Below are 26901 nucleotides of genomic sequence, written 5' to 3'. Positions count from 1 at the left end.
GTTTTGGTCGCTACTCTCCCTTCTTGCTTAAAGCTAAAACCCATTTTTTTTCCTTCCCTTTTCTGAGCAGCTGTTCCCAGATGGAAGAGAAAGTGAGAACTTAGTGATTCCTATAAAAACCAAAATCTCATGTAATAAAAATTTCTGATAATATGGTTAAAATTCTCTACCAAATCTTTCAATAGCTCAGCACAAATTCCTTCTTAGACTTGGAAGTTGTATCTCCATCCATAGTTCATATTTCTAGCACTGAATTCTCTCCCGAGGGAGACTGACCTTGACTGCAAAAGAAATTATGAAAACAGCTCACTTTTGGGCCAGAAAACATGCATCAGGCTTGGAGGATATTCAGCTAAGTCAGACAATCAACTATTGCAATATCCCACTGCGGTTACAGACAGTCATCGCCCACTGTTGGGAAATGAGGATGAGCTATGGGGAACCAACACTGTGCTAAAAGAGGTCCCAGAACAGAAACCCTCAGTGGGAGGGTCTTCTGGAACTTTATCTGACAGATACTTGAAGGCATAAGCCAGATCTTTTGGAAGTGCCCAGTTATTCAAAGTTGTCTGGCTTCCATGGGGGTGGTTTATCTATAGGATGAACCTCTAGTGAAAGATAGAGGAAGAAAACTTCCAGAATGAAACTTTCAGAGCGAAAGTAGGAAGTGTGAAATGGATGTGGACACTTTGAACAAGGGCATGAACGTTCCCACCGGAGTCAGGGATCACAACAATTCTGTTCTGATGGAATCTCCTGTATTATAACATGACGTAGTTTCAAATGATCTGGCTAGGCTCAAGTGAAAGGTTATCAGCTGATAAGACAGCAACTCCAGGCCATAAAACTGAACTGAAATTGCATCAAATCTATCAATTGTTACAAATAATGACCTTGTTCAAGGGAACTGTTAAATCACTAGGCCTTGAGAAATGTGACAAAAATTCATGAAACACAAAGTTCTGAAGGCAAAATCTGTATTTCTAGTCCCATTTTATAGATGAGGAAAGTTAAGCACCAAGTCACAGAGATGCCTGCTTTTATGTCTTGCACACATGCTCAGGGCTAAACCAATAATTAGATTTGGAGTCAGGAAAGACTCTGCCCCTTAGTAAGACAGGAAAAGACCCCTGTGTGTAGCATTCTTTGGGTTTAATTTGCTGCTTTCTGTAGACATACACTCTACTTCCTAAGGTCGTGCAGGCAGTACCAGTGGGTGCCACCTCCAGAACAATTCCACCCCCCTGGCTGTTCCTCTCTGGTGAGTGGCAAAGAGCACACAGAAAGCTGTCCTGGCAGCCACTGCCTCCTGCGGTGTCTGCACATTTACTGGTGCTTCTGGAGTAGCTGCTGCTGTGTCCAGATGGGACTTGAAAGTGGAATTAGATGCAGGAATTCTGCTTTGACACTGGCAGCCACCACTTCTATATCCAGCTGCTTTGCCACAAGTTCTTAAACGGAGCATCCAGCCCTTAATGCTGACTAAGCCAGACCTTGCAGAAACCCTTCTACTGTACTGGCAGTCATGTTTCCCTCCTGCTCACTTCTTTTTATCACTGTGATCTTTGAGCTTTCTTTCTTAAAATTCTCAAGTCTGTCTTCAGGTATTTGGATATGTTTTGAGGCTTATAGAGTTCAGAGAGTAAAGAGTGAATGGTCTTGTGACCTTTCTGGATGACTTAATCTCTTCTACAGGAAATTGCACTTAATGACCAAAGAAGTTTCAGTCCTATATTCCTAAAGGCTCAAGTTAGCATCAGATGTAGGAGTAAGTTAAGGTGAAAAGGAAATGACTGAAATAAGCCAAACAGTCATTATATGAAAATTACCTCTGATCACCATCAAATTAACAACTTACCAGTGATGTATGGATGCAAATCTTCATATAATATTACCACTCCCCAGACCTCACAGTTCCCTATATTGTATACAGGCCTTCTACTGGCAGAGAATTTTTGCAGTCAAATGTCAGGTTTCTGTGTTTCTGTTCAGTTTTGCATCTGTTTATTCATACGAATATAACAAAGGAACAGAAAGTTCCTGAGATTATTCAGCTCCCTGATGTGCCACCAAACCCACTCCTCCCTGCTCCAAAAAGCACATTGGATTGACTCACCCTGTGGCCACTTGTCTCCTCTGAGAAACGAGGCAGCAGGGCAGGACTGCATCTTTCAGCAGCAGTCTTCTGTTACCCCGGATTAGGTGTAATGTGAAACTGCACTTTTAGAGAAAAGTAGATTTATGATGCAAAGAAAATTAAGAATTGCATGGATGAGTCATTTTACAATAAAAATTCTGTTGAACTAGAAACATTCTGAACTAACAGCTGTATCCCCAAAGTTATGTATGTTGTATTATCTAACAACAATTTAATAACTTAAAATGTTCAATTTTAAAATAATACATTTCAGCAATATAGAGATTTCATCTTGAACAACTATGAAAAATGCAAACCCAGATCCCCCCAGTACAGTTGAAATAAATGCAAGAAATGCTAACAAAGTAACATTTTTACGAAAGTTTCCCAGTTTAGTTCTCCTCAGCCCTTTCTTATTGCAGCACAATCCTCTCCAGCCAGCCAGCTTGTCATTTTCCTTCTGCAGGAAAATCCGGGGGAGGGGGTGGAGGAACAACCCGAACCTGATTTAACAGTCTACTCTGCAATTCAAGAGCGTCCTGTGGCAATGTCTGCAAAATTAATCCTAGCACACTGAGGGACCCCTCACTGAGCATAACCTGCCTTAAACCCTTTCCCATTTAACTGAGGGAGAGCTATTTGCTCAAGCACCTCATGATGACATCATTTGTTATTTGAGGCCAAAAGCTGAGGGTAATTAAAGCTGAAGGAAATGCTTTGAAAATTTTTGCAATTAAAATGCATAGAGACACCAGTAACAGATACTGTTGCAGAACAATAGGAACATGGCTGGAAGAATTAAAAAAAAAAAATCTTACTGTTGTGCAACCACTGAGGAAGAAGATTGGAAAGCCCTTTGTCAACAGCACCTCATTCTACTCCCACCAGGGGAAAATACACACACACAAAAGAAAATACCAAGGCTAGAGGCATATGGGAATTGCAGTTTTTGTTTATATGAGAGATATTCCCCACAATATTCTAGTGTAATTTAAAAACATTTTAGAACAGATTTACAAAAGAATGCACAGCAATTCTACAAGACTGGGCTTAAAAAAAAAAACAAAACAGAGGAAGGGCCCTGCTAGGAATGACAATTGTTGCTGGCAGCCCTGCCTCTCAAACAAACAAACTCAAGGTTTTGTTTATGTAGAGTCTGGCACATTATTTTAAAACACAAATTTGAAGCAGTTGGATATCAGGATTGAGTTAGCTGCTTATTTTTGGAAAGAATAAGATGAGTATGCAGATAAAAAAAAGACTGGAATGAACAAGATTTGTTAATACATCCACGGAGAGTTAAAGCCTGTTAGTATGTCAGTTACAACAGATAATTATTGTTTCTAATTAGATTGTAATAGCAGCAACCACTGAAAACACCACTCCTAAACTGGAATTTACATGTAACCAACTTATGCCTTAAAGTCTCCAGCCTTAGCTGGTGCCTCCTGAGAATGCTGCCCTGGAACTTCCTTTCTCTGCCAAACCAATTAGAGCAATTTGCAGAAATAGTCAGATAACCACATCCTGTAGCACAGAGTAAGATGCATCTCTAAAGTGAGAGAATTGCATTGCACTGTATGTCTCAATCCAAATACCTTACCTGGGAACTTACAAATATTTGAATCCTGACAGAAATTTAGGTGGCCACTGTAATATTTTTTAATATTTTATTCTGACTGAATGCTTTGAAATGCACAAGAAATGGATAAGAAATGCACAGTATTCAAATAACACAAAGTAATTTATCCTTCTAATATGAAAAACCAATGAAAAATTAAAATCCTGGTGCCAGTAAGTGTTCCTGCCTGGCAAACATCTGCATTGACAACTCTGTATTTATTATCTCAGAAGAATTATAGCAGTAGATGTAATACCAGAAATCATTCTAAGTTTTACACCACAATGAGGAGTGGTTTTTTAGAATTACTGGCTACTTTGCCAAATGCTTTCACAGAATTATTTTGGTTGGAAAAGACCTCTAAGATCGAGTCCATTTAGAAATAGTCGAGGCAAGATTTTAAAAACCTGGCTGTTCAGACTATCAAAAATATTAAGCACCCACTGATTTTCACTGTGTTCTGTTCATTATTGACCACTCGGAGATTTTGCCAATCAGCCTGACCTGAAGCACGTGTGTGCAGGTGGAATAAATTCAGACACCGAGTCTGTCCAGTTCAAAGGGGCAGTGATTCCCCGTGGGAAGGTCCTGCCGTGCCCACAGCCCGGCTCGGGAATGCCGGATTAAATCCCATGAAGATGCAGAACTGTAAATAGTAACTCCAACCAGCAGAGGGCAGAAGCAGCCCAGCACTTTCATAGGCAGTTCAACTACAAACTGTTTCAAAATTTATGACTTGAAAGCCTGATTTTATATGAAAAAGCAAAATAAATAGCCAAGAATCGTTACTGCAGAATACTTCATCTGATGTCTTCTTAATGTCCTTAATACGGCATCGCTCATAGAAACTGAATCCCAAGGTATTTTGGAGTATTATTATGGTACGTGCAATACAATTCCAGAAATTAAAAGTTCGAAATCTATCAATAAAAGATATATATTCATTTTCATTTAATATATAAAACTTTTTTTTTGTTATACACAGACAAAAGACTGCCATGGAATCTAGAAATCGTGGACAGACATTTAAAACCTTACAAGGAGTAAAATGAATGACACGGAGAGGTAAAATAAAAATTCAGTGCTAAAAGAGCAAGAAAGGATTAGAAGAAAAAAAAAGGTACAATAATTGAGTTGGTGCAAGGTTATGGAGGGGTTTTTTTAAAGGTCACAATGAGATAATGAGTTTGAAACATATGCAATTTAAAAATGGCAAATTCACAAAATTTTATACTGATTAATAACAAGACTAATAACATAGATAATTTTTAATGAAGAGGACTATCTTATACCACCTGCTAACTTTTGTCCTTTTTTGCTCCAAATTGCACAAGATCAAGGAAAAGAGTGACAGACTATACTCCCTGGCTTCTCAAGCCACCACAGTGGCAGAGGAAAACTGGTTTAGGGGCTGGGGAAGGAAAAACACTGGAACATAAATCCAAAAAGAGGGAATATTCATTTCCCTTTAAATCTAGGTATTGTTATCAGTTTTACCTTTACACACAACAGATCCTTCCAACATCCCGAACCAAAGGACTCTGCTTGAAAATGGATGTGAAAAGCATTACTGGTGCCTGTGTGAATCCACAGACGTTCTCTTTGCTCCAGGCACTGGACTTTACACCCACCAATTTACAACACAGACCAAAACACACCTGCAAGTCCAATCTTTCATTGCTTTTTTGTTCCTTCTTTTGTCTTTTTCTTCTTAAGGCACAGGCAATGCATTACTTACTGTCACTCTAACACCACCCCCCAGCACACCCATATGATCCAATCTACAACATACCTAGGGATATGGAAGTCACTGGCAATTAAACCACAGCTACACCAAAGCTGTGGATCCCTGAGCATTTCTGATCATGTTCTTACCTCATTGCTTAATAAACAGCGTCCTGCAAAAAACAAATGTGAGAAGAAATCACGTTTATTGCTTCTTCTAAACTCCACAAACATGTGAGTGGTGTTCCAATTTTCTTGTCAATCTAAGAATGCAAAGCTGCAGTGCTGTGCTAACACAGCACTTCACACTTCCTGGGATTCTACTGAAAATACTGCTGGCCCCACCTGTACAAGCTTTGGGTGCTCAAAATAAAAAGACCAGTCTTCCACGTTTTCTGTCTTACCATTTCCCCTCAAGTCACACAAGTCAAAGCACTGTTTCCCCACAACGGAATCTAGAACTGAAGGCTCTTTAGCAGCCCTGGATTCCCCTCCCTCACCAACAATCCTGTCTGACCACATGAACTCCCCTTGTAATGCAATCAGCTGGGATCCTGACACCCCCCAAGAGGCTGTGCAGCCCCAGCATTCCCTCACACAATGGTCATTTCCACTTTGTAAGCAGAAATGTAAAGTTAAAACTTCTCCTTTGATTTGCCAATGCCTTTACTCTGGGAAGAACAACCTAAGCCAGGAGGAAGCAAATAATGCAGCGACACGTTTAAACTTTGTGCCCCCCAGCGCTATGTGGGACACCCTCAGTGGTTCACACCAACCAGACACCCTGCTGGTAACATTTGCTAATTGAGAGCTGGATACCGGGGCTGCTGCTAAAATTATTCTGCCACTATTCTACTCCTTCTCTTCAATTCCTTTGTCAGAGTTCCTGTCACTTGAGACCAGTTCCATTATTGGAGACATCAGGTGTATTGAGGTGTTTGCCAGATAACAGAGTGAGGTTCTTAGGCATCAATCTGTACAGATTAGTCTAATCTAACAAGGTTTCCAGCAGTAAAGCAGACAATAGTTTCAGATTACCTGCAATGAGGTTAAGGTATGGGCAATACATGTTTTGAGGTGTGAAGGAAAACAAAACAGCATTCCCAATTGCATTCCCGATATTGGCTTCACCAGACCAGGTAGGTATCTGAACTGATATTTCAGTTTCTCTAAAAACTATTCCTAATGGGTTTGGCTCATATGGTTGCTTTATTTGTGAGTGTTCTCTTAAATATTTTGGAATGTAGGCTACAACAGAAGTTCAGTTAGGAATGTTGTTTCTCAAATCCAACAAAACACAGAAAATTAACATTTCAACATTGGATAAAAGTTTGCTATTTTCACATTAAGATTTCCCAGAGAAATGCAAACAGTTCAAGATTTTAAGGATTCTATATTAAAAAAATGAAGGCAATGAGCCAGTGAAGTTAGACATATAATGGCCACCACCTGTTCTAAAGTAGATGCATCTTTTCAGCAATATTTTTTCATAAAACATAGGAATGTTTTTATTTAAACTCCCATAGCTCAACCTATCATCCAAAATGCTAAGGACAGGCTGAAGGCAGATCATCCTTCCCTTTAGCTTTTCCTAGTATGAGATTACACAAAATGATCTTTCTTCCATTGTCCCATTTTCTCAAACTTACCTTTCATTCTGTAAGACAGCAGGTATCAGGGATAAAAGCATGGAGAAAGGAAGGGCAGTACTGTGTCTGTTCATGATAGAATTTATTGATTTAGGCAGGATTTATGTCTAGTAAGAAATACAGGCTGAAGCCTCACTGAAGGACCTCAGCACTTCAGTGGGGTGGGTTTGTTTTATGTGTATAAGGCTCTCCTTGACTTCAGGCTGAATATCAAATATGAGGATAATTAACTTGCATGTAATGTTTGATAAAAATGAATCCCACACCCTAAAATTAATGGCAATGATGTGGATATCTGGTCTGGTCCCAACTGATTTGATCCTGTGAAATGCTACATTCTGCCATTAAAAGATAATAGGGCAACTTCCATAACTGGAACACTTACACTGACAAGAGAGGAGATATCCACGTTGAAGTATTAAACAGGCAAATACCCTAAATTAATTAAAATTTTATATATAAAGATTAAAATTTTCAGCTTCTTTTAACTGGGCAATTGTTCAAACTAAACAGTCAGTTGAATATTACCCATTCCATTTGAGACAGTTTTCCTAAGAACGTAATTTTTAGAAAAAATCATATTCTTTATAAATAAGCTGTTTAAACTCCAGAGTAACACAAAGTCTCTTTCTGGCAGCAAAATCTATTTTGCATTTTGTGTATTTCATACTCTAGACAGACTTTTTCTAAAACCTTCAAGTTTTGTCAAATCATCTCCAGCTAAGCTGTAGTAATTCACAGTAGCTGAAAATCTCGTACAACCTAGGGTTTATATTTCTTTAAACTGCAAAAATATCTAAACTTCCTTGAAAACACTTATTCAAATATATAGGAATAGTTCCCTTTTTCCACAAAAAGTAGATTGTAATAATACTTCGAATATTTACAGTTTATTTGAATGAAAATTATAATAAACTTTCAAATCTGAGCATAAAATCATAATTACTATATAATTACTTAATACAGGATATTAATAATTCTTCGTGCTCTGCTATAGTACTATGACACCAAACCATCCTTCTTTCTACTCTAACAGGCTGGAGGTGAATGTGTTTTTCACCATTAGAAACTGAGATTCTCTGTGTGATCTTTTCAGCTTTGCACGACGGTTCTGGAACCAGATCTAAAAGGAAAAGAGAAGGCAGGGTTTTCAGAAAGCACAGGAAGCAGAATAATACTTGAAACAAACATATTCACACAGCATTTACAATATTTTGTGTGATGACAGCTCTTTGGAAGTTCAGTACAAATTTCAAAGTTGCAGATGATGGCATGCAGCTCCTGGCTGTAATTCTGAGAGCACACACAAAGAAAATAATACCCCCAGCTTAACTGCAGAGTGAGGAGCAGCTTCAGTGCAATTCAGGTAAAAACTGATATTAATTTCAGTGACAGGACCTCAAACATCTGGAATTCCGTCTTTAGTTGCAACATCAAGTTTCCAATCAACCCCAATATAATACTTGCATCAAAAGCTTGATAAACATCAAGGTGTAGCCCAAATTCTAATGTTTACAATATTCTTATCATATTGGGCTACGTGGAAATCAATAGGCAATATCCCTGAGCAGACCTTGCTTTAAGTCAGATGAAGACAGAGGTTCAAACACTGATTTAACAAATCTGTGCTCTACTGACATCTCATACTTAGACAGTCAAACAAATTATTTCAATATCTGTTCCATATTTGTTTTTCAAATAAGGTGAGAAGCATTAATATAAACATGATTTTCAAACATGGAAGTAAATGATCAAGTTCTGTACATGATAACTAGAGATTAACAGAGCAGATATCATGGGAGTGTTATAGTGATTATTGCCTCACCAATGCTATGCAATAAGGTTTTAGATTTCAGAAGGAATTAAATGGCTTCTATTTCACAAATCATTGAGGGCACATTACATATATGTACATTGATTTACACTGAGCTTATCAACATTGTTGCTACTGCTGTCAAACTACTTATTTATATAACCAGAAAGTTCATATAAATGGAATTACAGAAAAGATCAAATAAATTTTTAATTACCTGGATCCTGTCTTCATCTAAGTCTAATTTGCGAGCTAGCTCTTCTCTAATATCAATGCCAGGGTACGAGTTCATTTTAAAAACGTTTTCCAAGACTTCAATCTGAGGAGTTTAAAACACACTTGTTGAATAGTTATCACCACTTTCATAGCAGTAACACAGAAAATAAACACAGAAAAACAGCTTTAGTTTGTTCAACAGGAGACTTCCAAGCAGGGTTTGCATAAACACAGGTCTGCTGGAATTAGCAACATTCCTGCTAATTTACACTAGTTCCTGATCGAACTTCTCTCTGCAGAGGTACCTCACACTGCATTAGTCAGCTGTTTCAAGGTTCTACCAACATTTCACTGAACTCCATTGTTGCTCTTTTGGTAAACACTGGGAAAAGCCCTACCTGGTTTCTAGTGAATGCAGTTCTTGGTCTTCTACCCCTGTACCAGCTCAGTTCCCGTTTGAAAGACAGTCTTTCAGTGACTGAAAAATATTTTTCACATTTCCAAACTTTTTCCTCTTGCACTGGATCACTGTTAGCATGAAATAATGGATTTTCATAGCAAACAACAGGGATTTGCAGATGGGGATTACTGTCATCACCTAAAACTAGAAAAAGCAAGCAAAGGAGAGCTTCAATTTACTGGTTTCCAACATAAACACGCAAATATTTTTAGAGTGAGAGCCTGAGAGGTTACAAACCAGCCTGACTTACCCAAGCTGGTGCACGCATCCATCCAGGGTCTGTGAGGTTTCACAGCTGGAATGCCCTCTTTTTTCTGCTCCAGTCCCAAAATACTTTCGATTGAAAACGAGCACTGGGTGGCTTTATTTCCTACGAAGCCGGACACTGTGTGGAGGTTCTGAGGCGCTGCCGCTGCGGTGGCAGCACACAGCGATGGCCCGGCCATGCTCTCCCCCTCGGCCAGCATCGCAGGGACGCTGCACTCGCATTTCTCCACAAGTCCTTATAGCTGTGTTGACAAGGGGGTTGGATTTGCAACGTCATTAATTAAAATCTTTTATTAGAAAGTTTTAGCATGTCAATGAAAACTCTCCCACCAAGAGGCACGAGGAGTTAATTGTTTATTTGTTTGCAAGTAATTAGCAACTAATGGTGACACTAGGGGGGCCACCAAGGGGGACAAAAAGTGTTATCTCTCCTAACCAGAGCATCGACTTAACTTTCTCAAAAGAAGCTGTGCACAAATATAGTACTTGTCTTTTATTTGAAATCATTAATGTATAAAATCAGTTTTTTAAAAAACTTTATACTCTAATGGACTCCACTTACCTAAACGTAGCAGCATGATAGGAAACCAGTCAAGTAATAAGTAATCTCATTTAAGTGAATTTCCTTCCAAGGAAATTTAAAAAATAATCTCTTAATGCTATTAGGGTAATCCCGATGAAAATGCCTCTGTTTTTTCATATGCATATGTAATGGTGAACGTGGTCAATAAAACAACAATAGCTTTTGGCATAAGGCACTGTGCAGTGGGTTGGCAATGTTGTCAAAGCTCAGTGTAATTGCCTTCCAAGTGCCTGGATTAGTTAATAGGAACAGTTGCACCAACTATTTTAAATAATTCATGCATTCATTTTCCTTATTAAAATAACTTTGTTGCAGCTTTTCTGAAACATACCAGATGTGACATTTCCTGATAATTCTTCGCACCATAAAAGCAAAACTTAAAGTAAAGGAAGCAGTACATTCAAAATCACTGGTTTAAAAACACCCTTTTTCTGCTAGATGTCCCTCCCTTCCTGTAGGTCTATTGCCAATAGAAGTATATTTAAATATTACAGAGCAAACAGTTAAAATTACAAAAAAATATATGAGTAATGAGTGGAAAGGAAATAAAGGCTTTGTAATGAGGCTCAAAGTCTGCAAACAGAATTCTGATCTCATCCATTGTAAAGAAAGTACCGACTGTCACATTTTCATATTCAGGCTCATCCATCAGCCACACAATTTACATGGCACATGCTCAAAACCAGCTTTTGATTCAGGACAACCTCTCCGTAGAAATTCCTCCTTTTCTTATTTTGGGCAAAGCTTTATTTTATCACACGCAAAAATGAAAACTATATTTTGATTTCAGGATGCAAAAGTTCCCCCCCTCTGGCTGGCCTGGCTTCATGTTGTGCAATAAGCCTGCTGTCAAACCAGAGTATTCAAAAGTGACAATATGAGGAGTGATCTCACCAAGGGCACTTCTCAGCGCACACCAGTGGATCGTGAGGGGGCATCGATCCACCTGCAGTGACCACCTGCAAGCTGAGCTGCAGCCACCATACAGCAGCCTGGCAACCACAGGGGTAGATTTACAGGGAAGCCAGAAGGACCTGGGTATGAAACCACAGCTTGCTGGAGGAGTTGGAGAGCTGGAGGTCACTGGGAAGGAGAGTTAAGCGAAGGCATTACAGCCCTTTAAGTGCCAGTCCAGCTGTGCCCAACCAGGCAACCTCTGGCCAGACTGGATGGGGTGTTGAGTGACCTTATCCAGTGAAAAAAGTCCCAAAAGGCATTGGAACTGAATGACCTTTAAAGGGTCCTCCCAACTCAAACCATTCTAGGATTCTTAAACAACACATATGTAGAGATGAAGCCACTGGAAAGTCTGGCTGCAGGTCTCTCATTCAAGAGTTCTGGGTTTCTTTGAAGAGAAGTTTGCTGAGCTGTAGAATAAAACTATTTGTTATCAAGATAAACAGTCAACAGGCCCTTTTGTAAGAAATCAGGACGAAGATACACTTTCCACAGGACAGAATACTTCAGGCTTTAGATTCAATATTGGTATTACAGATTACATTTCTAGGAATTCCCACTAAAAGTGTAAATAGACCTTGAGCCTTCACTTCAAAACTGTATTTTGGTATTTTGGCCCATGAGAGATTATCAGTACTTGCCTTGCAGCCCATGTGAAATTACCTATAGACTTTTAGCTAAGTACCTTTGTAGGGGCAATTAGAGCAACACAACAAACATTCAGTTGAGAATCCTAAGTAATCAATTATAGGAGAACTCACTGCTCCTTGGATATGCAAATCCAATCCTCTTACAGCATCCCATTCTTGATGAGGCAGCAAACTAATCTCCCTTTCAGACTTTGCACCACTGTTTTTTGCCCAGGGACAGCGGAGTTCATCTGTTTAGTAGATGAAGCTCTTGTTCTTTAGAGATGTGATGCCTCTAAGGGCTCTTTGCAGCAGCTCAAGAGACCACCCCGAGAGCTCTTGGGGGCTTTGGTCTGAAACCCCAGTCCTTGCCCTTGCTGCCTTTTGCTCTTCTCACCCATTGCTACTCACCTGCCGGGTCACCTTTCACTGGTCAACACTTTTCAGCTTTCTGAAAAGGTATAAACGGCATATATAACCTTCCTTGATTACTTATCACACTCCAAACATTTGTCTTTCATCTCACCTTTCCCATAGCTTCTTTACCCCACTGCTTGAGTGTTTTGCCACCTCAGAAGCTGTGCTGTGTAAAGCTCCCTTTCAAACATGTTTTGAACATGACAACACACATTAAAGTCAGCAGCAGCTTCACAAGTCAAAGGCCTTTTTTAAGCAAATATGGTAACACCAATTTTCACAAAACACGATCAAAAAGAGGTAGCTATTTTTTTGGCTGAAGCCAAAAAGCTTTTTTTGATTCAAGGAGATTAAGTGAAGACAGATAAATTCAAGGTAAATCCAAGGGTGCCACTAGCAAAAGACTGAGAAACAGTGTGTTAGACATGCAGATAAAGCCTACCTTATCCACACAGCTCCTCTCACGCTCCAGCAGAGGCAAAATGTTCTCTCCATGAGGGAACACATCTGGAATACTCTAAAGAGCTGTTGGCTGCTCTTCTCCCTGTTTATATAGTGCCAAGTGTTGGTTCCTCTTATTTTTAGGGCCTCTTAGCAGATATTTTGCAGAAAGAACAAAAAAACCCCACCAGTCCCACAAATCAAAAAACCCAAATCCCAACATAAACCGTACAATAAGAAAAAGCCTAAAATGCTGAAAACAGTGTAACACTAAAAACATACTTATTAAAGGATTCAGAGGGATTCTTCAATTCATTATTATCAGATGTCATCTGATGGTGTCAAATTTGTAGCATTTGTAAAAACACGCACAAAAGGTAAGGACAAGACAAGTAACACACAGAATGTGTCAGCATAAAGGACATATTAAAAAAGCTGGGAAGCCCTGGTACACTTGAGAATTATTAGAAAGGCCACCCAGTAAACCAAATCATTAAACTGAATTACTAAGGTCAACAGAAACAAGACACATTTCTATGCTACATGCCAGCAGGGATAATAAAGCACATTTCTGCATATTAAAGGGCATGTTTGTGAGAGCATTGTTTTTTCTTCCACAAAACATTTAATTCTCAAAGAGCTGTTCTCCACTGATAGCAGCTAAGAAATGTTATTTTTTTTTCTCTGCCACTCACAGCTGCAAATACACAAAGCTAACTAAACCCAATTCCATTTAAAGTGGCTACCTTCTTGAATTCTACTGGGGAAATGCATCTTAGAGCACAAAACAGAGGTGTTTCTTACAGGAGACTGCTGTAAAACTCAGGCACAAGTTCACTGATTTTAACACCAGAAAGCAGGTCACGGGCCAATGCTCTGTCACATAATTACACATACAAGACTTAGTCTTCACAGTACCTTGTAAGATAACTCTGAATTATTACCCTCATCTGACAAGGAAAAAAAGAGGTGGTATGACTTGCTTTGGTCAGGTGAGTCACAGCTGAGCTGGTAAATGAATTGACTGAACAGAGCAGTAACTTGGAAATTTCTTCCCCACTCCCTACAGGAAACAAACAAACAAAAAACCCCCAAACCAAACAAAACACTCCCCAGCAAAAAAACCCAAACTATCAAGTAAACAAAAAACTTACCTCAAAAATCTTTAGTTTTTTGTAATTTAATACCAGCCTTTTCCTTTATTTGCTTTTAAAGGTAAACCATAATCTGATACAACATAAAGAAAGGTCTCCAAACCGCACAGTTGTTAATCATTTGCTCTGCCGAAAGCACTTCATGCATTTTCTAATCTGGTTTTATACTAAGTTCCCCTGATCCCCAAAAGGCAAAACCATCAAGGGAACAGCCCTGTTCTGTTTTTTTTTTCCCCAGCTGTAATAATAAATATATCTAAAAATTATAATCATGTCTATCAAGTCTTGCTCTCTAACTAGCTGAAAGGAGGTTGTAGCGAGGTAGGAGTTGGGATCTTTTCCTGGGTAACAAGCAATAGGCCAAGAGGAAATGGCCTCGAGTTGTGCAGAAGTTTAGGTTGGCACAGGCTGCCCAGGGAAGTGGTGGGATCACCATCCCTGGAAGTGTTAAAAAGACGTTTGGATGTGGCAGCTGGAGCCAGGGGTTGGTGGTGAACACAGTGGTGCTGGTTTATGTTGGACTGGATCTTAGGGGTCTTTTCCAACCTTAGCAATTCTACAGTTCCATGACTCTAAGTAATTTCAGAGTTGAACCAGTTTGCAAGTTCAACCAATGATCTGGTTCAACTCCAGGGAGCCCTCACAATAGTTTTTAAGCATTTAAAATTGACCACCAACCTATAGCACCAAACTCATCCAGTCTAAGAGAGCAAGGAGCCCACTAGAACTGAACTCTTGCTTCTGAAGGGGAAAACTCAGTACTCAGCAATGGTTTTGGGGATTTTTTTTTAAGACACAAGCAGGAACAACAGGTCCTCAGGAGAAGCTATCCAACAAAACTTACTAGCTTGATAGGGACAGAAATACTTCTTCAAGAGGCGGAGAGATACACAGAACTATCAAATCACCAAGACTGAAAGAGACCTTTAAGATCATCCAGTCTAACAGCCCGCCCAGCACCACCACAGTGAAATTTTTTTTCTAATATCTAATCTGAACCTCCCCCGTCTCAGTTCAGTACCCTTTCCTCTGCTCCCCTCACTGCAGGCACGGTACGAGAGACCGGCCCGCACCCGAACCCCCCCACACGGCAGGGATAAGAGGGGACTTCCCAGCAGGGATGCTCCAGGTAATACGGAACGAGCGCCAAAGACGCTCCATCGCGGCAGGGGCACAGCGGCGTTACCGCGCTGGGGGTCGGCCCTGGGCCGAGTGTCCGTGAGCAGAGAGCAGCGGCCGCCAGACCGCACACACGGTGGGAGGGCACCTTCGCTTCAGCCCCTGACACGCACGGCCGGGCGGTCACCTCAGCGGGGCCACGTCCCCAGCGGGGCCACGTCCCCAGCCGGCCCCGGTCCCGGAGCCGCTCCCGAGCCCCCCGTCCCTCAGCCCGGCACAGCCTGAGGAGCCGCGCGCGAGGGCGGCAGCCCCAGCGCGTCCCCCCGCGCGCACGGGCGGACAGGCGGCCCCGCCCGCCAATAAGGAGCGGGCAGGCCGGGAGGGAGGACCAATGGGCAGGCCAAGCGGGCGAGCAGGGGGCGGGACGTCCGGCGCGCGGGGCGGGGGCGGCGGTGCCGTGGCGGGTCCGGGCGGGCCCGCGGGGGGAGCGGAGCGGCAGCGGCAGCGGAGCCTCGGCCTGGCCCGGCCGCCGCCATGCCCGGCATCGACAAACTGCCCATCGAGGAGACGCTGGAGGACAGCCCGCAGGTGAGACGGGCGCGCCGGGGGTCGGATCGGGCCCGGCCCCTGCGCCCCGGGCCCAGCGCTGCTGCCCCGGCGCTACCGGCCCCCGGCGAGCCCCGGACGGACGGACAGAGGGACGGGCGCGGGAGACGCTCCCGCACGGCCGGTGCCTCCCGGTGCTGGGGCTCGGGCCGCGGTCTGGGCTCGTCCTGCCCGTCCCGGCCGTGCTCCGCTGGTGTCCGGCGGGCCGGGGATGGGCCGGGCACTGTCTGTGCTCCAGCATCGCCCGCATCGGCCCCCGGACCTCCCCGCCCCCGCCTTCGCGCTCGGCAGTGATTTTGGACACCTCGTGATGACAAAATCCCGTCTTCGCTTCTCAAGGCGATTTGTCTTATCTTTATCTTCTGCTAAAACCGCGTTAAGGTTTAATAGATCCCTGTGAAAAGGAGGTGTTGGGTGATGTTGTCGCGGCCGTGGTTTGTGCTGACAGTAGGGGGGAAGCACATGGAGCCCAAAGGCCTTTAATTGCTCCGATCCTTCCCTGCCATTGCTGTGCCTGACCTTTGTCAGAGATGCCCTGTAGTGCGGTGGCATTTCTCTCTAAAGCAGGAAAGGCTTTATTCCATGGCACGGGTTTCTCTCGCTGGCAGCAACAACAGCAACTGCTCTTCCTAGATGGGGGGGAAAAAAGTTTGCAGTGTATTTTCCTTTATTGCAGCCTTTTAAATTAAGATCCTTGTTCTGATGCACAGTTTGTGTAGTGAGTGAGACGTCCTGTATTGTAACAGCATCTGTGTTGGTAGCTTTGATTCCTTGGCCGTAGGAAGAAGAACTTGCTTATGAGGGAATATTAACCCTCTAAAATGACAATCACTTTAACAGTTCTAAACCAAGGGGAGGAACGACTTGGAGAAGGCACTAGAAGGCCATGCACTGAGAGAATCGTTGCTTTCTGAACCACAGTGCCCCAAATAGCTCAAATACTCCATGTGAGATGAAATCTGGCCTGCCAGGGGGCCTCTGGCCCAGGGTATAACCTGGTGTCATCTCATGAAGAGGAAAAATTTTCAAAGGGTTATAGTAATAGTGATTTTATTAAAAAGTATCTCTTGAAGGTCTTTTCGCAGTTTAAGGAAGTCAGAACTATTCATATTTATAGGAAATGCCAAATGTCAGATAAACTTAGGATCATGTGAGGACATTTGGGAAGCACATGCAAAAAAGGTTCCTTATTGGAACATAATTGTAAATTCTGGAGTCTTTTGAGGGTATTTGTGACACAGGCTAGCAGAGCCTAATTCAGCCCAGTGAGTTTGATGTGCTTAAACAATTGGATTTGCCAATATCATTTTCTATTTCAGGTGAATTCTGGCAATCGTGTCTTGGAAGAACATAACAAAGATTCTATGGCTTTCTGTTACATTAGTCCATTTCTGTTAATTTACCTAATTCCTGTTCATTTGAAATCAGTGCAGTAGAAATGGCAACAAATGTTGCTTGAAGAAACAGAACTCTCTTCTTGAGGAGTTGCCAGGCTGATGTATTCTTACTGTGATAATGAGAAAGCTCATCAGCCCAGGTCATTGTTTAGTGCTGAACTGTGGCCTGGAGCTTAGACACGTTCCAGACACCAACTGTAGGTGTATAAACAAACGTCAAACTCATTCTGTGTCTGAGGGAAGGAAGGGCTTCTCTAAAATTTCAAACCCTATTCACTTCCTGCTGTCACAGGATAAAAATCTGACCACTGTGTTGTCAGGCCTAAAACAAATGCCAAGTTTACACAGTCTTTTGCTATGCAAAGCAGAGTCATTTCAGTATTAACTCAGGACATATATTACACACACACTCTGTATATTTAGGGAGAGTTTCTGCTCAGACTGATTTGCATTCCCAAAGCATTGCACAACAAAAAGCCAAGAGACTGGATAGCAGAGGCTCTTGCAGCATCACCTGGGAGCAGTTCATAGCATGGCAGAGCAGCCTTCACAGTTCACTGACTTCTAACCAAGTGGTTTCTTTGTGCAGCTTCTCACTGGTGCTCTCCTGCTCCCCTGCTCATATACACAGGTTGAAAGCATCCTAAAGAACATGCAAAACAACGCAAAGTTTTACTAGAACCATGAGTGAACAATTCCTCTAATTTTCTTCTAAGCAGTAATCTGCTATAATTTGTTCATAGTTTCAGGTTAATTTCTTTCTATCAGTATCATACAATGCCAGTTTTTTAACATAAAAAACATAGAAAAGCAATTTTCTTCGGTGTTTGGTTTTAAAGAGTCAGTCTAATCCAGAAACCTGACATGATACTCCTTTAAAATTACAAGTTCAGGTTTATTTATGGCCAGCTTTAAAGTTCATGAGTATATAATTCAGTGGTTATAGTACCATGTAATTTTTTCCTTTGCATTCTTTCGTGTCTGTCTCCTCTAATGGGAGAGTCATGGCTATTAGGATGACACATGTTGCCACACCTGGCAAAGATTTGAGTTCTCCTCCACCTCTTTCCTCCTCTGTCTCCTCTTTCCACTTGTTTTATAAGCTAGAACCAGCATTAATTTATTGTGTTATGATCTTTGTTTATATTTTTGGTATTTAGATCTCTTTTATTCTTTACTCAGGGCCCATTAATTCCTTCCTCTTTGAGGAAACCACAATTATTCAGCCTAGGGAAGACTAAGAGAATTTCCAATTTCAAGTGTTTAACAACCATAATTTGGGAAAACCCCCCAATTATGTACTTAGGATTCTTTCAGTTTTCTGTCTGGGCATCGATTTTAGTGTAAACCTAAAACCAAAGCACAGTCCTTTTGCTAAAACATTTCTGAAGTGTTTCTATTGTGGCTTAGGCCAGCAATACTCCTGTTTCTACATCCAAGCATCCCAACCAGTGTTTAGATGAGGAGAAGCCAGTGGAGCCTGTGCAGGGTTCCAGGCACATCCTCTGCTCTTCCCCCTCTGGGGTTTCTGCCCTGGGGGAAGGAAGCCATTCGATACCCTCATGCTGAGGAGTAACTTTGCTTCCAAGTGCAAAAAGGATGCAAGAACACCGAGTCAGCATCTCATTTAAGCTTAAAGGGCAAATTATACCTGAGTGACCTGATTGCCTGCTCATCCCGAGTCAGTCATTCCAGCACAGGGAGAGCAGGGGGTGTCACTCGGCTTGCACAAGGACTCTGACACTCTCTCTGGTAACGTTCTTCTGGCCAAAGGGAGAGGTTTGGACTGACCTGAGTGGGAAAACTGGCTGAATAGGTGGGCTCACGGATAGAGATCGTGTTTGGATGTCTAATAGGTGGACAGTGAGGTTGATTTTTGAGGTGGATGCTGTTAAGCACCCTCATCAGTGATGTGGGCAGTGCGATAGAACACAGAGTCATCAGGCCTGGGGGTGACACCAGCCAAGGAACAGACAGACTGACAAGCTGGGCCAAGGACAAAAGGAAAGATCTTTTTACTCCCTTTCAGTGGTGAAAACACTTGTCTTGAGGACAACCAGATGTAGGTTGTATTGTTTGGTTTGGTGTTTAGTTCCTCAACCTTTTGGGTGGTTATTGCCCAGGTGAGTGACAGGTCCAAGCACAGCCAGCAACTGTCTTCCTGCAGGTTGGACGGTATGGGAAGAGCACAGCCTTTATCTGGATCTCACTGCAGAAAAAACGTGTATTCCTGGCAGGCTGTTTATACCACTCATCTTTACCCTTTTCCTTAGGGATGTACCACAGTGGTCCCAGGAGTTGCCCACAGTTTCAGCTTTTTAACACAGTTGTTCTTTTCCCTTGGTCCTTTCCTCTCTGAAAGTGCGTTAACCTGGAGAGGCTGAGCTTGGATGAGGTTCTTTGGCATGCAACAGGTATCACTCCTGTAAACAGTGTTGGAGGGTTTATAAACTTTTCATTAATGAAACCTGAAGCAATGCTCTTTAACTTTGAAATTCCATTCCATTTAAATGCTGCTTTTCTAACCTGCCATGTTGATGTTTTGGCTCTTTGATTGTTACAGACCCGTTCTCTGCTGGGAGTGTTTGAAGAAGATGCTGCTGCAATATCCAATTACATCAATCAGTTATTTCAAGCCATGCACAGAATATATGATGCACAGGTAGAGTTCATGAAATTCTTGAATGCATTATAAAGCTTTTGAACCACATTTCATGTCTCTTGCTTTTTTTCAAATTATTGTAAGCGATAGGGGTCATTTTAATTTCCACATTCTTTAAATGTAGAAGTGAAATAAAGTAAGAATTAATTATTGTTTTTTTGTAAGGGAGTGGTAAAGACTAAATTCTTGTGCTTTGTTTTGCAATAGAATTTCTTGTGACAATAAAAAGGTTTTCTCATCAAGTAGTTCTGTTGTATTTCCCGAGTGTTTCTAAAATGTTATACACACTGAATGATCTTGGTGTATATAATAGTATGTCCCAAGTGGGAGATTTTTTACCAACAATATATTCATGTTTCACTCATTATCTATAAGTAACTGCACTTTTATGCCAAAGATGGAATCTATTTTGTGTGGTTTTCTGAACAATTGAGTTTATGGCTGTATTTTTAATTTGTATATACTTGAACTGCTTGTCCTTTTTTACTGATTTTACTTTTTTGCCTTTTTTTCATCAGAATGAGTTAAGTGCAGCAACTCATCTGACTTCAAAGCTTCTGAAGGAATATGAGAAACAGGTACTGTGTAAATCCCTGTTGTCTTTGTGTGGTCAGGACTGTGTATTTTTGTAGTCTTTTATCTCCCAGAGCACAGTTTAGAGTGTGTTTAGGTTTGGTCCATATAAAATGAGCTGCTGTGGTTGGTGGTTCAAACCTTTGCCAAAAGAATCTCCCATCTTTATATTAGTTCTTCCAATTAAACCAGAATTAATTCCTCTTACCATGAAGAATATTAGTAAGTTCTGAAATATTTTACTTTTGGTTCAGTGTTTTGGGGGTTGCTTAGGGTGGTTCTGTTTTGGTTTTATTTTATAAACCTGTTTACTGTTAGGTGCTTTATTTTACCAGTCACAAAGAGAAGAGATGGCAAAGCAATCCCCAGTTAACAACCATAATTTACTCTGGGAGAGTAATTCCAGCTTTGAAAGCAGAGACTATGGAATCAATAACTTTCTTCCTTGGGAGTCTGTACTTTTGAAGGGTTCCCTTTTTATGGCTTTGCTGATGGACCCCCTTTTCTGAGATGCACCTTAAAGCCAAGAAATTTACTTCTTTCAGGAGGCTGCTGCTCCCTGTCCTCCTTCCCCACCTAAGGAGGGGAACAACTTCAGTATATTTTAAGTGCATAATGTTTTAAAATAATGGAATGCCTACTATATTCATAGACATGATGAATAGTTTTGTGAATGGCAGGAAACACTGCCAGCAGCATAACTTTTTTTACCTTCTCTCAGCGCTTCCCACTCGGGGGAGATGATGAAGTCATGACTTCCACTCTGCAGCAATTTGCAAAAGTGATTGATGAGGCAAGTGCTTTTATTTACTTTGCTGATGTTGTCATGTATAGACTTTAATTTGACTTATTATTCCAGCCCTTTTCAAGACAGTAGGTACAGAAATGGCATTCATTTGTCAACGAGGTGACACTTAATTGTATATTGCAGCATCTATTTAAAGTCACGTAACCTGAAGATAAAGGAATTAATTCAGCAAAAAGAGGATACATTGCTGAGAAAGAATGGAGTTCAACTTACTGTAGATACAGCCAAAAACATCCCACAGTGGCAGCTGGTGACTGTTTCCATGAGGGTATTTGTATTGCCTGATTTTGGTACCTGTCTGTATTAAAGGCTGACTCTTAGGACAGACAGCTGAGCACCAGTAAGAGCTGAATCGGGATGTTTGCTGTGATCCAGCTCCTCACTTTTAACCCTACTTAAACAGCACTTTGGGAGGAGGAACAGATTTTGTTCTACCTCTGTAAACTGTGGGCTGTGAGGTGGCTGGAGAGGAACTGGAGAAATAAACTGAACAAACGAGGCCATCTTTGGATGTGATCTAGTAACTTGGAATAAGGTTCGAAAAGTTTGGACAAAAACTAAACTCTAGTCTTCTGTAAATAGCTAGTGGTGAGATCTGGAACCTAGAAAAAATTAGCTGCAACAAAAGGAGTGTGCAAAATGATGTTTAAGTTATGTGGTTTAAGTACATGTCATTTTGGAGTGAAATCAATGTCGACCTGTCACGACTGGATTTGCTCTGAGCATTGTTTTCCTAAGATTTCCTTCTTTTTCTTGTCTTTTCCAGCTCAGCTCTTGCCATGCAGTTCTTTCAACTCAGCTTGCAGATGCAATGATGTTTCCTATTACCCAGTTTAAAGAAAGGGATCTAAAAGGTAGGGGACTTGACCAAATATTGGTTTTTATCATCAACAGCAACAATAAAACATAGCATTTAATCTCCATAGCTTTTGTTGTTTTCAGCTCTCAAAGTATGCATCTCCCCATTTAAAAAAAAAGTTCGTTATTTCTATTCATGAGAGTATTACCATTGAAGAACTTAATTAACACTATTAGTATTTCAACAAGAGTATTACTTACATTATGGAAGCACTTATCTTCTATCCAAGATGAACATTTTGCAGCTACTGAAAAACATTAGGAAAGAATAATTTTCAGATAATTTGCATTTTCAGGAAATACTTGTGTATATTTTAATACCATGACATCAGTGTAATTGCTGGACTAAACTCAAAGGGCACAGTGCCAGGGTTGTAGTACTTACTATATTAAGAATTAGTGACATAGTTCTTCAACCCTGCTGGTAATACAGGTGACTTCTCATGTGCAGGCAAAAGGTGCTTCCAGCTTCTGATTTTTGTGGCAGTTGTGTCTTATTCTGCCTGGTTTAAAATAGTGTATGTGTGTGATTATGGTAGATTTTACTCAAGACGATGGAGTGAATACACTGTATGGCAAAGGGACTTTACATACAAATTATGAGAGTTAAAATCAAAATAATTTAAATATCCCTGTTGTGAACATTCTAGAGTGGCTATACCCAACATATGAATGTCTTAAGTCTAAATTGAAATAGAAATTTCAAGTCTTCCATAAGTTTTCTAACTGTTTATGAATCTTGGAAAACACTTCTTTGGCAGTAGTTTGCTGCAAAATTGTAGATTAAATAGATTGTGCTTTTTGAGCAAGGGATCGTGAATATCCCAAGGCTAGTCTTGCTCCTCAGAACCTGGAAAAATCCCCTGTCAGTACTCACTGAGCAGCATCCCCGAGGCAAGAATCACAGAATAAATTTTCCCACTGGAAGTTCTCTGCCACCAGCTGGTGTAGTGTGTAATGACACCATCCTTCTTTCTGGACTTCACAGGCATTTCCTGTCCAGCTTTAAGATATTGTGCTGCTTTCAGTCCCCTGACACAGGGAGACTAAATAATCAGCTGGAATGTGGGTCATTTCAGGGAGGAGCAATCACAGTGTGTTCTGGGGTTGGATACTTCCCATCTCCTGTGCTTCACTTCCCCAGCTCAAAGCAGAACTTAGGCTGGTGACTCATGTGTGTTGATAACATCTTGCACAGACTCTTGCAAAGAAGCTCCTCCTGACATTATTACAGTGCAGTGTTGTTTTTGGAGCCAGCCAGCCACAGAAATGACACCCAGGCCCCAAGCAGGAGCAGATTTTCCTGGCCCCACAGTGCCTGTGCTGGTAACTCAGTGTGCTATGAGGTGTTAACTACAACTGCTCAGTACTTGAACTGAGAAACCTTAATATGTGACTGTTATGTTAATAACAACTCATTAAAATTGTGGTATGTTGTTTTGTAGAGATATTAACTCTAAAAGAAGTTTTCCAAATTGCAAGCAATGGTAAGTGTAAAATACTTAATCTTATAGGTATTACAAGAAAACAGTATTATTGTAGATTGCTTATTCAGAAAACTAGTGCAGTTAAGCCTGTAGGCTTAAAGTGACTAATTAAGGTGTAATTTTTTCAGTGACACTCAGCTATCCTTGGTTCACTTGTAAATCCCTGCTTTGCGCACTGAAGTACTAAGGCAAATTAACAGTGTTTTGTACAATATGTAAACTGTATAGATGATTATTAAAGGATTATGCTACCAAAATTGCTAAAAAATAGTAAGGTGCTAGCTCACTTATTGAAGTCAGGACTGGATGAATTAACAAACTTCACCTCCCTAGAATGAGTTGGATAGTTCTCTTCCCTATTGTCAGAAGCTATTTTTTTAGCTCTACTATATCCTTGTAGAGAACTTATTATTTAAGCAAACATTCTACTTTTCTCAGTGTATCATTACATTAGCAGCAAGAAAGATTAGATACAGGTTTTCATAATGTAAAGTTGTCTCTGCTTACAGAAAATTTCTGTCTTGGAAGAATGATAGATGTTTAGGGCAGTTTGTAACCATTTGGTGACATTCATGTCTGGTTGGAATCTTTCCTCAGCCCAGGTATTTGTAGCAGTGAAATGACTGTAAACAGACAAGAACAATTCCTCAAGGTGTTGACAGAACTTTCTGTTTGTGTAACACGGTGATATAAAAGGTTTTCTGCTCTGTGTCGTAAGTCATTAATTTATCAAAATGATCATAAATTCTCTCATTGCAGACCATGATGCTGCCATTACCAGATACAGTCGGTTGTCAAAGAGAAGGGAAAATGAAAAGGTCTGTAAAACAAAATACTTAATATAAAGATTTTTAGAGGAGATAAAGAATTTTCATCTTATATATATATTTATGATGCAAGACAGTGTAGGGCAGATTCCACCTGACTTGTGATAGTTTATGTTTTAGCAGCCTAGACAGAAAAGCAGGTTTCCCCAACACATATCTGTCTTGTAAAACTGATAACGCTTTAAAGTTGTGATGCCATGTTCCATTTGTTTGTGAAAAGAAATAACCATACTTTCCACGGAGAAAAGAATGCTGTATCTGTTTTTCATGTATCTCATCTATCAATTAGAGAAGCAGAGTACAATATGCAGTTGCTGGTGATAGAGGGTAGAACATGAGTGTTGTTTCTCCATGCTGGCTATAAAGCTGTCCAGAAGGTATGTGATCAACACCAAGTCTCAAACATTCCTTTTTTTTCCCTCCCCTGTCTGTGTCTCTCTAGATCAAGGCTGAAGTTACAGAAGATGTATATACTTCCAGGAAAAAACAGCATCAGACGATGATGCATTATTTCTGTGCATTAAATACTCTCCAGTACAAAAAGAAAATTTCTCTGCTGGAACCCTTGCTAGGATACATGCAAGCTCAGGTAATTTCAGATTCTGAAACCTGTAGGTCTGCAAGAAGATGTAAAAGTACTTCATGAAGGTTGATGTACTGAAATCCATTGCAAGATCTTGTACTGCCATCCAAGGAAGGAAATGGAGAAAAACACCTGCCCCATCCACTTCCCTGTAAGCTGCCACAGCTGCTCCAGAGCAGTGTCTGCAGCCAGCACTAGCCATGAGTCTCATCATGATATGCCCTCACTCCCATCAGAGAATCTTTTAGGAAAGTCTGGAGGACAAATATAAAGGTTAATTCTACCCCAAACCCAGCTGGCTGAGTTTGATACACTGCCTAAATTTCATTGCTGTGTCCTTGATTCTCCTAATGGGAAGAGCTGATTAGAACTTCCATGCAGGAGAGTCCCCATGGGATTGTACCTTCTCAGTTAAACTCATTCCCATGGCAGCTCTTCTGAAACGACTTCATCATCCAAAGTCATCACTGCCGTTTTCAATCAGGGATGTGGAAGAACTGGAATGCTAAAAAGCATTCTGGCTTGTTTTTCTTTATATAAATAACTTCATTATTGGTTTATTTGAGGACAGGTGCATGTCCTCAAAATACAACCATGATAAAGTTCTTTGGAGAGACTTAATTTGTATTTTCAGAAGTATGTCATCAAATATGGGTTTTTTTTTTTACAAGTCAAACTTCCCAGCATCTGGCACTGCCACAGTGACCTGAGTAGAAATTAACTCCTCACCCTGTCTGAAAGCTTTGCAAAGGCAAGGACTCTTGATTCTTTTTCAGAGTTTGCAGCTCATGTGTAAGAACCAAGCTCTGCACGTTTTGTGCAACACAACAAAGTAGGTGGTGCCACCTGTTGTTCAGGTGCAGCTTTGTGCTGGATCTAAGAGTGGGAAGGGCAGGGCCATCCCCTGTGTCTGAGATTTCTTATGGCTAAGCTCAATTTAGCTTTGTTGGGAATGAGAGTTGAAAAGAGATTTCTCCGAGAAACTTCAACCTCCTATGACTTCATCAATTGTTAATGCAGAATTTATTAATTACTAAATTCTCCCTTTTTTTTTTTTTTTTCGTTTAAAGATAAGCTTTTTTAAAATGGGTTCAGAAAATCTTACCGAGCAACTGGAAGAGTTTTTGACCAATATTGGCACGAGTGTACAAAAGTAAGTTGCTTTTGTTGAATTTTGAACTTTTATCAAGACAATTATTTTTTCTGTTTCTACTTATTAATAAATTATCTATTTATCTTAGTGTTCGCAGGGAAATGGATTGTGAAGTAGAAAACATGCAACAAACCATAGAGGACTTGGAAGTGGCGAGTGATCCACTGTATTTGCCTGATCCTGATCCTACAAAATTTCCTGTTCACAGGAATCTGACACGGAAAGCTGGCTATCTCAATGCAAGAAAGTAAGACTAACTTGCTACTTAAAAATTCCAGAACATTTAATTTTGGGAAAGGAAAGCTAAAAAAGCTGAAGAATTTTTTTGTTGATGTTAGCTATGCTGATTTTACAGTCTGAGTTGATTAAGTCCCATAGGAGCTGTTCTGTTTCTTTCTTTGGACTTCTTCACCTAATTAGCATTAAACTCATTGTTACACTGTGTCATTTGGATACAAAGCATAGTTATCCTCATTTTAGTCTAATCTCGCCTGAATTTTCACATCAAAACATAAATAGTTTATGAGAATGTAATGTCCCTGCACTGTAATGGGGAAGTAACAAGATTCCATCTCTCAGCTCTAAGCAAAATTTTGGAAATCTTGTTGAATGGTACAAAATACTTGGAAAATGGAGGTATCTTACATGACTGAGCTGGTTCTTAACACAAGTTCTGAAGAACTTAACACAAAGTTCTTCACAACTTAGCAATGTAAGTGCAGAGTTCAGAGGTCTTACCAGTCCTATTGGCAATGCATA

At 40.7% G+C, this 26901-nt stretch overlaps 3 protein-coding genes across 5 annotated transcripts in view; 1 reads left to right on the top strand and 2 right to left on the bottom strand.

Annotated features, from left to right (window-relative positions):
* Nucleotides 1–13014, bottom strand: part of IL17RD (interleukin 17 receptor D) — a 57332-nt gene extending 44318 nt beyond the window's left edge. Inside the window, exon 1 of the mRNA XM_027884782.1 lies at nucleotides 12917–13014. The gene's annotated coding sequence lies outside the window, so the exon portion shown is untranslated. The remainder of the gene's footprint in view (nucleotides 1–12916) is intronic.
* Nucleotides 7882–13016, bottom strand: HESX1 (HESX homeobox 1). 3 transcript variants are annotated; one of them, XM_027884795.1, is made up of 6 exons: nucleotides 12917–13016; nucleotides 11366–11505; nucleotides 9872–10130; nucleotides 9560–9765; nucleotides 9163–9264; nucleotides 7882–8255 (listed from the first exon to the last, which is right to left on the bottom strand). In XM_027884795.1, exons 3-6 carry the CDS (start codon nucleotides 10086–10088, stop codon nucleotides 8157–8159), a joined length of 624 nt encoding a protein of 207 aa, XP_027740596.1. In that variant the 5' UTR covers nucleotides 10089–10130; nucleotides 11366–11505; nucleotides 12917–13016; the 3' UTR covers nucleotides 7882–8156. The 3 variants fall into 3 exon arrangements, with proteins under 3 accessions (XP_027740596.1, XP_027740595.1, XP_027740597.1); XM_027884794.1 differs by lacking the exon at nucleotides 11366–11505; XM_027884796.1 differs by lacking the exon at nucleotides 11366–11505 and having other exon boundaries at nucleotides 9560–9759.
* Nucleotides 13017–15653: 2637 nt separating this feature from the next.
* The window catches only part of APPL1 (adaptor protein, phosphotyrosine interacting with PH domain and leucine zipper 1), a 22175-nt gene continuing 10927 nt past the window's right edge, over nucleotides 15654–26901 (top strand). The window contains exons 1-10 of the mRNA XM_027884783.1: nucleotides 15654–15776; nucleotides 19755–19853; nucleotides 20372–20431; nucleotides 21148–21219; nucleotides 22001–22088; nucleotides 23538–23579; nucleotides 24339–24397; nucleotides 24849–24995; nucleotides 26060–26142; nucleotides 26231–26389. Coding sequence (XP_027740584.1) covers nucleotides 15723–15776; nucleotides 19755–19853; nucleotides 20372–20431; nucleotides 21148–21219; nucleotides 22001–22088; nucleotides 23538–23579; nucleotides 24339–24397; nucleotides 24849–24995; nucleotides 26060–26142; nucleotides 26231–26389 — 863 coding nt within the window. The 5' untranslated portion in view covers nucleotides 15654–15722. The remainder of the gene's footprint in view (nucleotides 15777–19754; nucleotides 19854–20371; nucleotides 20432–21147; nucleotides 21220–22000; nucleotides 22089–23537; nucleotides 23580–24338; nucleotides 24398–24848; nucleotides 24996–26059; nucleotides 26143–26230; nucleotides 26390–26901) is intronic.

Source organism: Empidonax traillii, unplaced genomic scaffold, assembly GCF_003031625.1.
Source record: "Empidonax traillii isolate 1590-97213 ecotype Southwest subspecies unplaced genomic scaffold, ASM303162v1 scaffold155:size2260171, whole genome shotgun sequence".
Classification (NCBI taxonomy): Eukaryota; Metazoa; Chordata; class Aves; order Passeriformes; family Tyrannidae; genus Empidonax; species Empidonax traillii.
The sequence above is the reverse complement of the archived record's forward strand: the minus strand, read 5'-3'. Positions and strand labels throughout refer to the sequence as shown.